Genomic DNA, 14,127 nt, shown 5'->3' on the forward strand with positions numbered 1-14,127 from the left:
GCCAGCCTTCTGGTTAGCAGTCAAGTGCCTTAGGCACTATGCTACCAGAGCTCCCTATTCCACCTTATATATTTAAAAAATTTCTGTGCTCTTTTGTCCATTTCTTAGCCATTGCTTATGAACAGGAAGTTAAGAAAAGCAGATGACCTAGGCATATGGCTGTGATGATGCAACTTAATGAAGAGAGAGACATCTCAAATAGCATTTCTCCTCTGGGGACCAACTCAAGCCAAGCACAGGACCTTTGCTCCATTCTACTGGAGATATCACTTCCTAGTTGATGGGAAGCAGATTAGTGATTTCCTTGTGGTTAATCCACCTCTCATTTGTCTGTACTTTCTTGAATTTCTCTATGAATATGAAACCTTGCAAGAGTAATTTCAGTTTGGTCCATTCGGTGCTGAATGCTTCAGCACTGGAATGATTACAAACCTAATTTGAAGGAGCAAGAGTTTTTTTTTTTTTTTCCCTCAGCATGAAAGAACAGAAGCAGAAAGCACTAATCTTGGTGGCAGGAATATGGGTTGTGCTCTTAGCTCTACCACCAGCTAGTCAAGAGACCTTGGATGAGTCACTTGATCATTCAGGATATTTCCCTACATTTAAAATAAGAGTAGAAATGCCGTGTAAGTTTGAGTGGTCTGGAAGGCTGGTTCATTTGCTCACTCATTCATTCTCTCTCTCTCTCTCATATTCATTCATTTATTGAGTGTCTACTTTGCCCCAGGTACTAAGGACGAGGGCTAGACAGATGCATAATTTATTAACTGTGCCTCTCATTGTGAAAGGCAATTTGGTTGGTCGGGCAGAGCTGGGATTTGAGAGTCAGTAATTCTGAATTCTAGTCCTATTTTTGCTGCCCTATAGCTTGGAGTCACTTGCTCTGTGTTACAGTCTGTTAAATGGAAGAGTGTTACAATCTGTTACATGGGAAGAATAAAAGCCTCACTACTTTCCAGAGTGGTTATGAGGATAAAAAGAGTTCCAGAATGTGAAGTCCTCTAAAGGTATCTAAGAAGGTTGTGCTAGGTTCAGTAAGGATCACATAAGAGGCAGGATTTAATTTGAGTGGAATTCCAATCACTTTAGAATAAGCACTTTCTGTTTTTCTTAGATCTTTACACTTTTTGTGGTGTTCTCAAAGAAAAAAATATTGTAGCAGTTGCTAGAGGAAGGAAAGTGAGGCACTACACCTAAGAATTCACTCTGGAGTCAGGTGGATTTGGGTTTTAATTTTATCTCTGCCATTTATTAACTGTGTGTCCCAAGGAAGTCAATTTAACCACTCTGTATCTCAATTTGCTCCTTGGTAAAATGGAGATTAAAGTAATAGTAAAATGTGGTCACAAGCATTAAATTAGATTATGTGGGCGATAAGGATGATGAGAGTGACAATTGCTCCGAGCCCGGCACATAGTAGGTTCTCAATCAATATTAGAGCTTACATTTGACTCCACTGTTAGGCTGAAAGTTTCTATAAAAATAACTAGACTGTTCTCTGGAGGGACTAGAAGCTCAAGGGAGAAGGGCAGGGATGGGGATAGTACTTCAGTAGCGGCAGAATACATACTTTCTCCTGATTGTTAAAGAGCATTGTGTTCATAGCTAGGAGTGAGAGGAAGTGCTTCTACTTTTAGTTCAGCTCAATTTGTGGGTTTCTGTTTGTGATTTCTGAGAAAGTGGTCCACCTAAAAACAGGAGTTAGAGACATAAGGGATTTTCTTTCTTTTTCATCTTTTTAAAATTTCTTTTCTCTATTTTTATTTTTTTTTTGCAAATGAACTAAGATCATGTTTACAGAACATTTTTGATCTTTCTTTTCCCAATCTAAGATGTTTCCTCCAAAGTCCAATGCATTTGAACTAAAATAGAACACTCTAGCACTCTCTTCACTGCTCGAGTTCCACAGTCCCCAAATCTGCGTATCTGAAAAAAAAAAAAAACCGCCCTGCCTGAATATTCCATTTTTAGCTGAAAGTCTGGCATACACAGCACAGACATAGCTTTGGAATGCTTATAATATTCTCATGGTTGAAGTATCTTAAAACATAAGTTGGCATTAAAAGAAAAAAAATGCTAAATCATCCATAAAATGCTAGAACCACTTTCTAAAAGCTGTGTGTGGCTCATTGGAATCAGTCTGTCCAAAAGGAATGTGGCTTTTCCTGGGCTTCCGTTTCACAGCCCAAGGTATAAATGGGCAGACTTCACTTGCTTCATTTAGCATTAGAAACATTAACTTTCCTTTCCTGGAATAAAATAAAAAGCTCCCTCCTTGAGGATACCTTCACGATTCTTCTGTCAGAATCAATTGTTCTCTCCGAGCTCTGCTGATGCAGTGACTAAGGCATTTGACTACTAACCAGAAGGCTGGTGGTTCAAACTCACCAGCCACTTCTCAGAAGGAAGATTGGGTAATCTACTTCCACAGAAACACCACCTCAGAAACCCAAGGAGGGGTTTCTATGAGTCGGGATCAACTTGACAGCAGTGAATTTGGTTTTATTTTTGGTCTGTGTTCCTAAAGGAGCTATGGTCTTGAATTTAGAGAGTCATTTGTATGTTTGTTTCTGCATGGTATTGATTTATATCTTCCCTCCTACCCTCAGAGCTAGGCATTCCATAAATATTTGTTGAAATTCATCCATTAAAACATACAATTCCTAATTATGGGAGGTGGGAAAGGACCAAGTGCTGCTGTGTGATTTCTAACCTTATTGCTTGTCTGTGGTATTTAGCTGTTTTAAACTTTCCTGTCTTAGTCATCGAGTTCTGCTGTAACAGCAATATCACAAGTGGATGACTTTAACAAACAGAAGTTTATTTTCTCACAGTTTAGGAGTTTTGAAGTCCAAATCCAGGGTGCCGACTCTAGGGAAAGTCTTTCTCTATCAGCTGTGGAGAAAGATCATTGTCTGTTCTGAACTTCTGCTCCTGGGCAATCTTCATGTGACTTGGCATCTCTCTTCCCCCATCTCTGCTTGCTAGCTTGCATTTACTCTCTTCCATATTTCAAAAGAGTTTGACTCAAAAGACACCCTACACTAAAACCGCTTCATTAACATAACAAAGAAAATCCATGCCCAAATGAGATTATAAACACAGGCATAGAGGTTAGGATTTATCACACATATTTTTGGCGTATACAATTTAATCCATAACATTTCTCAATTGACCTCTGTGTAATTTACATGGCCCTTGAAATGATGATGATGATAACTTCAATTAAAAGGCAGCCCCCGTCCCTGCTACCCTATTACACCCTGAAATGGTGTAAGGATGGTGTGATTGTCACAGAAGTCATATATTCCAATAAAAGTGAAAAATTTTGCCTTAGAGAGACTTCATAAGTTTAGCAACATTTCCTGTCTTTGAAACTAAATTTCAATAATAATAATAATAATAATAAAATTCAATTCAAATTATATAGCACTGATGTACTTTGGGATCATGGGCAAGATATTTCAATCTTCAGATTTTCAAAATGATTTCTTCCCTTGATAAATATTTATTGCTGATTCTCTTTTAAAGAGAATTTCCTTTTTGATTGAAAAGCAGGACATCATCTAAATAGGCAATGCCCTAGACATAAGGGATGTTTGACCATAAATATAAAATAACCCAGGAGGAAGTAAGAGTGAATCAATCTACTCTAACAATGCCTTGCTCATAATTTCCTACAGATGGAAAGTCTAATAGCATCCTCTCATTTATTAGAGGTGGGAGATAGCTTCCATCTGTTTCATTCTTTATTCTAAGATATGACTTCATGCTTGATTGAGAAACACTTCAGGAGAAATGAATGTATGATTCGAGAATCTTACTGCATGCAATCAATATTGCTTTTGAAATTTCTCCCAGAATAAATTAGAGCAGACACTCATTTTTCAATACTGGCTGACACTGCCAGCAGTTTAAGAAGACACACACACAGAAAGTGTCCAAGGCCCAGAATCCAGATGGGTAAAGGGTCTGTCTTTCCAAGGTGGTGAGTTCTAATGCATTTGTTCCACCTCTTTCCACATTCTAGGCAGTGTTTCAACACTGCACACTGGTGACAGTTCTGGTACTTTATAAATTTATTTCTCATGTGCATATACATAAAAGAAAATGAAATCTGAGATTGGAGGGTATGGTTGAAGGTCATAAAGATTTGCCAGAGTAATTAGGTCAGTGGAGTTCTGGGCTTCAGGTTAACATCAGCACTCAGGTAGGGATGTTTCCAAGGTGTCCTCCTTCCATTTATCCTCATAGCAAGCTGGGGGAGAATAAATCTACTCTGAACACTTCACCAGCATTCCTTGATTTAGAATATCTGCCTTCTTCTTGGTCATCAAATATTTCTGCATATGAGCAGTGTTCCCAGAACAGAGCAAAGAAAATATTTCTCTTCATTTAGAGACTGAAGGCTGCTTTCTAGGGCTGTCCCACACTGGTTCTGCTTTCCTGCTAAGCCAATTTGTGCTAAGTTGCAGCCTCAAATTGTCATTTTTTGTGATAACAGATTTCACAACATCTACCACCCCTGCTTCCTGGTTTCCTAGGGAGCTCTCAGTGGCCTCACTCTCCCCACCCTTCCTGTGGCCATTCACATTGAGTCATTTCTCATTCCTAGGTGAGAAGCTAAAGATGTAGAAATAAGAGAAGTTGAGTATGTGAGAGTCAATGGCCTTTCCTCTTAGTCTTTGTAAAATTTATTTTTTCCCCTTTCATGTTATTGCACAAGCAACTTAAGTAGCATGAAGTAGGCATGCTCTTAATCGTCTTGCTAGAGAATGCCCAAGATTTCTGAAAATGATTACTGTGTATGAATTTACACATTGACAACCAGTTTCAAAGCACAGCAAAAATAGCATCTCACACAATAAAAACCTATTAGGCTTGTTTTATTAGGTTAAGATAAATATAGTCCATTCCATTCTCTTTCCACTTCATTTCTCCCAAAGGGCAAGTTCAATTAATCCATTTATTCTTCCTGGTTGACTGCTGTTCTACCAAATTGGAATGAGTGAGGCTTATTGCAAATGCTCTTTTGATTCCATTATTGTTATCTGTCCTATTTTACTCATTTAAAAATGGTTTGGGATTTATTAACCACGCCTTGCAAATGGATGTTCAAACCAGATTCAAGAATATAAAAAGACATCTGTATTGAAATTGTTGCACTTGATGTTTCCCTTTCTTAAAGAATATTCCTATTATTTCATAAATTTTAGTGCCTGACTCTCAATATAACAATTTCTGAAAATATGCTATTCCTATATGGATAAGTATTTTTTGAAAGTCATATGTGTGGCTAAAGTTAGGACAGAATGTCAGAACTACATGTGATTTACAGGCATCAAAATCATTACAAATAAGTTTTACATCAATAATTTCTTTGTACATTAAAAGCTATTCTGATTTGTCTAGTGATTTAGTCTTTGTGATTTCTTGGGGGTATTTACTTGGAAATATTATCTTTCTCTGTACCTCAGCTCCAAAGGTGGCCTAGAACAGGAAAGGATAGTGCATATAACTTGATAGCTACCTAGCAATTTAAATACAGCATCTCCTTCATTATGTGTCTTCTTGGCTGGCAAAATTCACACTAGAATCATGGGAACATGGCTCAAGGAGGGGCAGTAGGGTCTGGGGAAAGAATATGCCAACATAAGGGGTTAGTTTCTTTATCTTTAAATATGGTCACTCCTTACCTCTTCAACCAGTTGCAGCATACGACGGGTGCTTTCCAGTGACTAAAAGTAAAAACATAATATTATGAGTACAGGATCCAGAGACTTGGAAAGTCATAGAAATACCTCCTTCCCTTGAGAAACACAACAGGTTGCTGTCACATGTTCTTTAGGTTTCCATCTAAAGCACAGAAAGTTTTTCATTTCAAATTTCTTTCTTATCAGGCTTTCTACATGAAAATATTCTCTAAAGCAATTAGATTACAGCTTATCTTCATAAGATCAAATTATATGAAGCTGATCTTGACAACAAAGGTAAAGTAATCATGAAAAGACAATTTTGCATGTGTAGGATGAATGAAAAATTATTTCATATAGCCCAGAGGACTAATTTGATGGCATCACTGAATTTTTTTTCTTTCTTTTTAAATTTTTATTGTGATTTGGGTGAAAGTTTACAGAGCAAATTGGTTTTCCATTCCACAATTCATTCACACTTTGTTTCATGACTTTGATTGCAATCCCCACAATCCACTTCCTTGCTGTGTTTACTTGTTTCCTTTTGACCTTCTTTCCTATCCCTATAGACTTCTGAGTTTCATTCCTGGGCAAATGTCCTTTGGATTTCATATGGGTGATTGTTCTAAGGAATGAGTACCTGTCTGGTGTTACTGTTCACCTGTCTATTGTTTCGCTGAAAGTTGAGTCATAGGGGTGAGTTCAATTCCAGGCCTGACAAGTGACTAAGGGTTTCCTTCAGTCTCTCAGACCAGTAAAGCTGGTCTTTTTTTTTTTTAATTATTAGTAGTATATTTATTATTAGTAGTAGTATATTTTATTATTAGTAGTATATCCTACAGAAATAAGAGCCGTGACATGAATAGATACATGGACACCCATGTGCATCACAGCACTATTCACAATAGTAAAAAAGATAGATATAACCTAAGTATCCATTGACAGATGAATAGATAAACAAACTATGTAACTTACACACAATACTCCAAAACATTAAAGAATAATGAAGAATCTGCAAAATACTTCATAACATGGATGAACCTGGAGGACATTATGTTGAGTGAAATTAGTCAATCACAATAGGACAAATATTGTATGAGATCATTACTATAAAAAGTCAAGAAAAGGTTTTACAGAAAGAAATATTCTTTGAAGTTTAACGGGTAGGAGGGGAAGGGAAGGTAAATCACTAACTAGAGAGTAGACACACATTAACTCGGGTAAGCGGGAGATCAACATGAAATGATCAAGGCAAAGGAAGACAGTGGGGGGAACATAAGAGCTAAAGGCAACAAAGGTAAATGCTATCACATATACAATCCTGCAATAACAGTAATAATAAGTAATAAGGCAAGCTGCACAGGTGTGGGAACACTGAATTTTAAACACATAAACATAATTTTTCATGAATTGGGATGATTATAACACCAACTTTCTTATAAAACTCCTGGAAACAGAATAGGAGGTTCTTATCAATAAAAATTTAACTGTTGCCATAGGCTGAAAAAAATCAAGCATGTTTGGATAACTGGCCTATAGGAGATAGCTATAATAATTATCTTCAACGTTAGATTAGAAAAAAAGAAGAGAGTCTCAACTCTGTGGTATTCCCTTGGGCACAATATTGCCACTATTTTTCTCAGTTCAGTTCAAACCACTAGAATCCCAGGACCAGTGTGATATCTAAAAGCAGTGCTTTAAAATGACAAACTTATTTTGGACAAGATTCTGAAAGAACCTGAAGAATGTTAACTTTCCTGGAAGAGCTGGTTTTTGAAACAGAATGGTTGTAAGCAGTGATGTGTTACCAAATGTTTAGCAGTTGGCTCTCTGGAAAAATATTTGAATGTATGAGTGTGTTTAAGTATATTATTTTACTGATATGAAGGATAAGTATGACATAATTTACAAATAATAATCAAACATACAGTACTATTTATTGTAAATTCCACAGTCAGTTAACTCTCACAGAATCCTTGTCCTGATTTTTGCCAAGTGCTTGTGTCTGCAGTCAACTGTTTGATGAACAAGTACAGTTTTGGCATGACTGTTGGATGATATTTTCATTTACACTAAGGAGTAAGGTGAAAACAAAACAATGAAGACTTATGTTAAAACTTCACTTATTCAGTGAATGATGTCAATGACTTCTTTGCCAAATGGGGTAATAGTTTTCAAATACTGGAAGCATATTTCCTCAATTGTTTTGTGCAATTCATCATGTGATAGCTGCAAACACTTTTAAGTTTAATCTGTTTTATTAAGATTATCTCCATCATGTTCTTGATTTTAACAATCAACAAAACAGTAAGTCAAGCCCTAATTTGTAGAGTTTCCAGATTTATATGCTATTAGTACTCTGAGTATGTCTTATGTCTAACTTCCAGCATGATGTCACAGAATGTGAAGTTGAAAAGAAATGCATGGTGACATGCCATGCCTACCCTACAGATACAATAAATGTCAATAACCTCAAAAGCAGAGATGGTAGTAACACACAGTATAATAATTATGAAGTTTTGAGCATTTATTACCTTTGATTTTAATACAATTTATCTAATTCTCAGCTTATATAATTTAACTTTAATAGTGGTAGTGTTTAAGAGCCAGCTCACAAAGCTTATTTAATAATTGGCTCTTGGAAAATTTAATAATTGGCTCTTAGAGTTAAGCCAGCTTCAGTGCCCTACTGGACACCCAAAGGCAATGCTTTCTTTAATGGTTCTTGATGTCTTAAGTTTTCTAGATATTGAGAATTTAGATCAAGACAGCAATACTTACCCAGGTTTTGAAATCAACTGGTACCTATCCTGAGGCCTCAGGTGTACAGTAAGTCAACATCATACCACTTTTTTTTTTTTTTTTTTAAACCATAGAAGCCCTTTTCCCATCTGAACTTAAGTAGGACAAATCACCCCAGCTCCCCACCTTTTGCATTCCTTACCCTATCTCTGTCACTCACCTCATCAGCTAGCTGGTCAGCCCTTCGCTGCATTTCCTCCAACTCATTGCGCATGTCCGCGTCTTCGGCCATTGTAGCGGTGGGGGGTGGCTGGGAGCCTCGGATGGGGAGTCAGTGATTGGCTTGGCCACGGAACCTGGGAAAAGGGCGATTAGAAGGAAAATGTGAGAAGTTGTATGTGTGCATATAGGTGTGCACACAGAGAAGGTCCAAATGGCCTCCTCTTTGTCTCTGTAGTCCGTCACCTCCTGGGAAGGAAGCCATGCTCAGACAGGTGTCAGTAGAATTACTTTTTCTCTGAAGAGTGTCACGAACTCAAATTTGCCAACTTCACCATGGAGACAGATACCTTTTAAGATAGATAAGACACAAATCTCCCAAAGGCTAGAAATGATGAGATGGAAAGTTAAGGTTCTGGGTTACATACTTTACTTTCATATTGATTTATTTTTATTTTTTATCAGCTTTAACCCACTGCTATCTAATGGATCCTGACTCATAACAACCCCCACTGGGTTTCCAAGGTGGTAAATCTTTACGGAAGTTGATTGCCTCATCTTCCCTCTTCAGAGTGTCTTGTGGGTTTGAACCACCAACCCCTATGGTTAGCAAATGCCTTAGGCATTGCACCAATAGAATTCCTTTTTTTAAAATGGCTTTAGTGAGGTATAATTGATATATAATAAACTGCACATATTGGAAGTGCACCATTTTATAAGTTTTACAAATATATAACCCAATGAAACCATGACCACAATCAAGATAATGAATATAAGCATCACCCTCAATAGTTTCCTCTTGTCCTTTGTAATCTCACCTGCTCACCATTTCTGACCTTATCCCACCCAGTCCCAGTGCCCAGGCAACCACTAATCTGCTTTCTGTCATTATAAATTAGTTTGCATTTTCTAGAATTTTATATAAATGGAATCTTACAGTATATGTAATTTTTGTCTGGCTTCTTCCATTTCATATAATTATTTTGAAATTCATCAATATTGTTGCCTGTATTAATAACAGTTCATTCCTTTTTATTGCTGAGTAGTGTTCCATTGTATTAGGCAGAAAACCATTGATGTTTCAATTGTTATCAGAGGTTGCCAAGGGGGGTTGTGTGGGAGCAAGTAGCTACCTCTCCAACTGAGAAGTGGGCCTGGAATTGACCAGCCCATTTCTTGGTTACTCTTTGAACCATAGATGGTGCAAATTATGGATAGCAGGAGTAAGTTCCCTTCAGAACCAGCCTCCCTACCCCCCTCCCTCTCTCTCTTGCTTCCTTCCTTGCCATGTATTTACTGGATATTTGTAATATGCTATGAGAGTATTATGCACTAGGAAAAGAATTATGAACAAGATAGGATGAGTCTCTGCACCCCACCCCCCAGAACTACAGACTAATTGGGAAGATAGGCATGACATCATAACATTATTCAGTGTGACTGGAAATATTCTAGGTTACATTGGCCTCAGTTGTGCATGGAGACAGATCAGGCTTTCTGAGGAAGTCATCTCTAGGAATGGCCATTTGAAGGAAGGGGGTAAAAGGCCCAAGAAGGGTTAGTGATAAGTATTTGGTGTGATGAAAAGTTCTCTGTAAGTAGCACAATTATAGAAGGCATGGACTCTTGTCTTGTGGTTGAGATGGCCAACTTTGTACCAGAATGCATCCTTCTTCCATGATAGAGCAGCAACCCTGGAAAATGGCTGCCCAGCAAGGAATTACATTTCCCAGCCCCAATGCAAGGAGGTGGTATCAAGTGGTTAGAGATGTCCATGAATTGTTGTGGAAATGATGTTTAACCTCTGCAGATCAAGGCACCCAAGGCCTCTCATTCCCTTTCACCAGCAAAACCAAGGCCCTAGAGAATGACGAGTCATTAAGCAGCAGAAACTTGGGCTCCCAAATCCCTGCATGGGGGAAAGTTGCATGCTGGCCAGAAATAGCCACACTGAACTGTTATATGAGAAAATAAATATACTTCTATTATGTTACCCTACTGATAACAGGAAGTTTCTTTGTTACAGCAGCTGGTATTACACTAACCAGTAAAAGCCTGAAGGAATATGAAACAGAATAGAAACAACACATGATTTCCTAATAGAAAAATATTTGTGTTTGTCTTTCCATTGAAATGTAGAGCTGGGAAGGGAAGAAGTTAAATTTGGGACCTTGGGGCAATACCACATTTTATTTTAGTTTTTGTTTGAGAATCATAAAAGTTCAGGAACATCCAAAGACCAGAGGCAGGCTACCTAATTGAGTCTGAGAGTAGGAACTTTGTGATCCCATCTCCAAGTCCCACTAACTGTACTGCTTTCTCAATAGCTAAGATCGAACTTCTCTGGGATTTTAACATAGTACACATTATTAGGATCCTTCACATTCATCACTCTCATGAAATAACTCACAGTACTTACAAAAACCAAACCCACCGCCTCTAAGTCGGATCTGACTCATAGCGACCCCTCCTTGGGTTTCCGAGGCCGTATCACCACGGAAGTAGATTGCTCAACCTTCCTTCCGAGGAATGGCTGGTGGGTTTGAACCAATAGCCTTCTGGTTAGCAGTCCAGTGCCTTAGGCACTATGCCAACAAAGCTCCTCACAGTACTTTAGGGCTGTTAGAAAGGAATTCTAAACTGAAACGTCTTTGGAGATACTAGACTTCATAGTTTGTTTTCTACCTAGTGATTCCCAGGCAAAGCATCAAACACAGAATTGTAGTAAAAAAGAAGAAAAGTATTTCAGGGCTGCACCCTACAACTGACCTTGGGGAAAAAAAAAAGTAGTGAGTTTATGTTGTTAGTTTTATGGACAGTCATTAAAAATCAGCAGGGCATCAGACTATTGAGCCTGCTAATATTTGGATGCCCATTGTGGCCATCAAAATATGTGCTCGTGAGATGAAGAGCTTGAAACACTGTGTGGTTTACTTAAATACGCACCAACTTATTACTATGGGATAATAGTTAAAAAAAAAAAAAAAAGCCAAAAAGTATAACAACAACAAAGATAAACACTGCTGTCGAGTAGGTTCCGACTCATGGCAACCCCTGCGTTAACGGAGTAGAACTGCTCCACAGGGTTTTCTTGGCTATAATCTTGATGGAAGCAGAGCACCAGACATTTCTTTGATAGAGCCTCTAGATGGGTTTAACTGTCAAAGCTTTAGGTTAGTAGTTGAGCACAAACTCTTGTGCTACCAGGGCTTCCCTAGTTAATACTAGTGTCTCCAGTTTAGATATTAGCAATCTAAGCAGCAGAAACTGGAAGAATTTTCACCAAGTCACTCCTGACCCTGGATGAACAGAACCAAAGTTCCAATCTTCCTTTAGTAATTGGAGATCTACCCTCCAGAAAAAAATGGTGGACCCATGGGAAGATTAGTAGTAGTCTGTAGGCCACAGCCTAGGAGAGTAGACAAAATAAAGGCTTTGATGCCGGAATGACCTGGCTGGACTTGTGGCTCTGACACTTAATAGCTAGGTGACTCTAGGCAAGTTCAGCATTAGCTCTGACACTCAGTTTTCTCAAGGCAAATAACATCAGTCTCACAGCTTATTGGGGGGAATAATTTATTCAAATTATAGAAAGTTCTGGCCAACATTGTGAAGATGTGGAGGTTTAATATTCAGAAAGCCTTGCTGATTCAGGATAGGACTGTCCCCTCTGCTAAGGGTAGAACAAATGCAGTGTTTGTTAATTAGCTTTCCTTTAATAAGAGCTGAGCCCTAGGCATGTTGCAGTGGTGCTAAGCTACCATGTAGCTGAAACCAGGGAAACCAGCTGGCGCCCGAGCCTCCAGTCTCCTAGCTTCATCTCTCACAGGATTACCATGGGAGACAAACAAGAGTGCCTTCTCACCCTGGTCTCTATCTTTAGATTTTGCTGCTTGGTTTTCTTGGGGGTAATTTCTTCCTCCAAGCTAAGTAGGTGATAGACCTTTCAATATCCAGTTTAGTAAGAAACGGGTCTGTTTGGTTTCAGGCCTGCAGAAATGTTCGACTCCTCTAGGTCTATTTGTTGATGACTATTTGATCTCTGTCTCTCTTTCTCTCTCTCTCTCACATGCAAACACACAGACATACATACATGCACACACACTCAGACCCTCAGGCTCCATGTATTTTCTTGGCAGTCTTCTCTCAACATTGCTATCATCAGCATCTGAGGAACAGCTATGGGACCCCCTGGCTCCAGACTGATGGCAAATACTAGAATTGGCTGATGGGTAGTGGGTGCAATGGCAGAGAAGCTGTGATAGCTTCACTCTCCCCCTGGGAACTCTGTCCCTTCAGGTGGCTTTTGCACTGCTCTAAGATGCAGGAGTACATCTCTGATTTGGGAGGAGAGATGATGAATCAACAGCTCTCAATTGCACAGCATTGGAAAATTGAAAAAGCCACACCCACTCCCTACTAAGAATGGTGGGAACTTGGGCACTCTATTGAATCTCTGTTGATATATTGCTCATGTTTGGAAAATCATCTCTCCTAATCCCAAACCTCTGGTTGTTCAATGGCTGCCAACCTAAAGGTTGGTGGTTCAAACCCACCTGAGGCTCCTTGGGAGAAAAAAGATCTGGTGATCTGCTCCAGTGAAAATTACAGCCTATGGGGCAGTTTTATGCTATCTAGAGGTTGCTGTGAGTCAGAATCGACTCTAAGGCACACGACAACCACTTCAAATCCATGTATATTAGCTTTCTAAGATACAGCAACCAGAGAGGCACAATGACATTAACAGTCATTTTAGTAGCTAAGAGGATGTTAATAGTGAAATGGCATTTATTATCTAGGTGGCATGTAACACTTCACTTTTCTTAGTGCATGAAACTGCTATGTTGTGTGCTGCCTGAGCTTGTAGCAGCGTTGCTCAAAACTATTCCCTGAGGCCCTAATGTAAGGCAATATCCTGGCCCATTAAGCCAGTGCCTAGCAAAGTGTCCCTAATAAATCTCAATCCCCACTTACTGATTTGTTGAATCTGAATGAGTATCATGACACCTCCTAAGCATTCAATGTTCTGATGCCAAGGTGTGTGGCTTCTCAAACTTTAGTGGACATCAGAATAATAGGGAGGACTTGTTAAAACATTGCTGGGCCTTACCCTCAGAAATTCGGATTCAGTTGGTCTGAGTCGGGCCCCAGACTCTGTGTTTCTAGCAAGCATGTGGATAGTGCAGGTGCTGCTGGCCTGCAGACCACACACTGAACAGTTCTGATTTACAGAGCACTCTCTTCTGGGATGTGAGTAAGTGCCACCCTAGCTAAATGTTGTTATTAGGTGCCACTGAGTCAGTTTTGACTCATAATGACCCTACAAACAACAGAATGAAACACCACCTGGTCCTGGGCCACAGGACTAAAGCAGGCATTGAGGAATTATGGCTCATGAGCCAAATTAGCTGACTGCCTGCTTTCATACTGTCGTGAAGGAAGACTTTTTTTTTTTTTTTTTTTAGGATTTGGG

The 14,127-nt window shown here is 38.9% G+C and overlaps 1 protein-coding gene across 1 annotated transcript in view; it reads right to left on the reverse strand.

The window, feature by feature from the left end:
• The window catches only part of SNAP25 (synaptosome associated protein 25), a 34,888-nt gene extending 26,161 nt beyond the window's left edge, over nucleotides 1-8,727 (reverse strand). The window contains exons 1-2 of the mRNA XM_007956425.2: nucleotides 8,656-8,727; nucleotides 5,697-5,738 (exon numbers count right to left, since the gene is read on the reverse strand). Coding sequence (XP_007954616.1) covers nucleotides 5,697-5,738; nucleotides 8,656-8,727 — 114 coding nt within the window. The remainder of the gene's footprint in view (nucleotides 1-5,696; nucleotides 5,739-8,655) is intronic.
• Between the last annotated feature and the right edge of the window lie 5,400 nt (nucleotides 8,728-14,127).

This window comes from Orycteropus afer, unplaced genomic scaffold, assembly GCF_000298275.1.
Source record: "Orycteropus afer afer isolate SDZICR_OR568_19922 unplaced genomic scaffold, OryAfe1.0 scaffold00620, whole genome shotgun sequence".
NCBI classification, from domain to species: Eukaryota; Metazoa; Chordata; class Mammalia; order Tubulidentata; family Orycteropodidae; genus Orycteropus; species Orycteropus afer.